This window comes from Rhagoletis pomonella, unplaced genomic scaffold (assembly GCF_013731165.1).
Source record: "Rhagoletis pomonella isolate Grant_MI unplaced genomic scaffold, Rhpom_1.0 Rhpom_scaffold_00007, whole genome shotgun sequence".
In the NCBI taxonomy this organism is placed as follows: Eukaryota; Metazoa; Arthropoda; class Insecta; order Diptera; family Tephritidae; genus Rhagoletis; species Rhagoletis pomonella.
In genome coordinates this window covers 64,932,598-64,934,968 of record NW_023458561.1, presented here as the reverse complement: position 1 = coordinate 64,934,968, position 2,371 = coordinate 64,932,598, and the positions used below count along the sequence as shown (strand labels likewise).

Genomic DNA, 2,371 nt, shown 5'->3' with positions numbered 1-2,371 from the left:
TTTCAAATTAAAAATATAAATATTCACGAAACAGTTTTATACTAAATTTTATCAGATAATTTATTTCTAGTACTATACATGTCTATAATTTCAAGCTAGCTGAATTCTAGCCAAACGTCGACGCCAAAAACTATCATACAAAAAGACAGTAACAACAACAGCAGCAATAAATATACCAACGTCAAGTACTTGAAGCATTCAACAGTCAAGAATAGCAGAAAACATACAAAGCGAGACATAGAAAAGTTGTCAGCAAATTGACAGGCCGAATCCGATCGAGATTTGAACTGACTAAACAGTCGTGCTCAGAAGGGATTGGCCAAAAATCCACACGAATCATGAATAACATGACTGGCAACAACAACAATAATAGTAACAATAATCATAACAGTAACATAAATTCCAGCAACAGTCCCAACTACAGCCAAAGCAGCGACGCTAACAGCGATTCGAAAAAGTTAGCAAAGCTCAAAGCAACCAACCTTTGCGTTATCGATAACAAAACCTTAAGTGGCGGAAACAAAAGCGAACGTTGCGTGCTGTGTCTGGACGAGAAACGTTACCCGGTGCGCATCCCATGCGGACACTCATTCTGCAAGGATTGCCTGGATGTCTATAAATCGTATCAGAAATATGCCTGGGCCAATCGCTGCCCCATCTGCCGCGGTTCGATGAAAGAGAAGCGCCGTTTAGTAAGTTATTGAGCATAAATTGCTTTGCTTTTCCTACCCTAATTGAAGAATATATGTATATTATCGCCTCACTTTCACACGCTTCGAGCAGGTCAAGCGGAAGCATTCGGAAACGACAGATGGCGCAACAGCCACTACTTCAGCCACCGTGATCAGCAGCATCAGCAGTAGCAGCCAGCTGGGACCCACACGTATGCGCCTAAATCCATCATCAGCCACCATCGCCGCTGCGACAGCAGCTGCAGCTACAGTCACTGCCACTGCGCTGTCAGAAGCTGCCGCCGAAGCAACCGTTGAACAAATCCACTTCTTGGAAGAGTACATGGCAATGGCTGTGGAGTTGGATGTTTTCGGCACCAACACCGGCACCACCTTTGGCAATGCAGCCAGCATCAGCACGCCTACGAACTCTGCATCGACTGTCAGTGCAAGCGAGGCTGCAGGTGAAGATGAAGAAGCCGAGGAGTTGCATGCAGCGGATTTAGAAGCGAATTGGGAGCAAAATGTGGGATATGAACAGGAAGAATTTGGGGAAGGAGATGTAGAAGAGGAAGATGAAGAGTCATTGGGTGATGATGTTGATATGGAAGAAGACGAGGAATCAGACGGAGAGGATGACGACGAAGAAGATGGGGATGATGAGGACGATGACCTATACTTTTTCAATGGATATGACGATGAGAACTATGAAGATAACGACGACCAAGATCACTACGATTACGATACGGTAGATGAAGACGAAATGGGCGATGATATGGATGATTATGGCGAAGAGCAGCTAGCGGATGAGACGCTGCAGGATGCGTTTGACGAGTTTTATGATGACAACGTTGAAGATGGCGACGATGTGCTATTCGTCGATGAAGTAATCATTGTCGATTGAAAGAAGGGTTGTGAAGGAAAGTTAAATGCAGAGGAGTTAGGAAGAGAGGGAGAAGGGTTACGAATTAGGAGACAGGACAAATGGGGATTGGACTGACGGACTTATGTGTTTTACTGACTCCTACAAACTGGTACTTTTTGACGTGGCTGTGATTTTTATGTGATTGTAATTATTTGCGCTTTTTTGTCTGATTTTTTGTCGTTTTTGATGATTTTTTCAAAAAAAAAAAATATACAAGTATTTTTTTTATAAACGTATTTTTTATCATAGCGAAAGTTTTGGAACCGAAATGGAAACAAATTTTAAAAGTAATTTGCACTTAGCAGAAGGCTAGCTAGCTGAAAGTACTAGTAGTTTTTTTTATATTTCCGCGTTTGGTGGCTTTTGTTGTAGCCTAGCTGATTGATTCATGGCGCTACTTTTTAGTTTAAGTTTTTATATTCTGTTACGTACGTTATAAAAACCAACTCAGATTTCTTCCTCGAGCCAAATGATTTGAAATTTATCGAAGACTCAATTAAAATGCTCTTGATTAGTCTTCCGGCATTTGTTTTTTTTTGCAAGGATATTCAATGCTTATGTTCCTTTAGGAGTGATGTGATACAGCAGAGGGTGATCCATCAAATTTTAAACTTTTTTTAACTCAAGCAAAACCAAGCTAACCGTGTCTTAAGAAGCAGCTCTCCCATATATACATACGTGGCCCACTAAATTTAAGCAACGTCACTCAAAAATGCTGCATCTGTTTGCTTTGTATTTTTCATCTACTCCCATCAACTTTGGAATTACAGCGCTC

The 2,371-nt window shown here is 41.4% G+C and overlaps 1 protein-coding gene across 1 annotated transcript; it reads left to right on the top strand.

The window, feature by feature from the left end:
* Positions 1 to 338: 338 nt before the first annotated feature.
* On the top strand, positions 339 to 1,575 carry LOC118743957 (ankyrin repeat and KH domain-containing protein mask). The gene is made up of 2 exons (XM_036476720.1): positions 339 to 692; positions 784 to 1,575. The coding sequence occupies exons 1-2, from the start codon at positions 339 to 341 to the stop codon at positions 1,573 to 1,575; spliced, it is 1,146 nt and encodes a 381-aa protein (XP_036332613.1).
* The last annotated feature ends 796 nt before the right edge of the window (positions 1,576 to 2,371 follow it).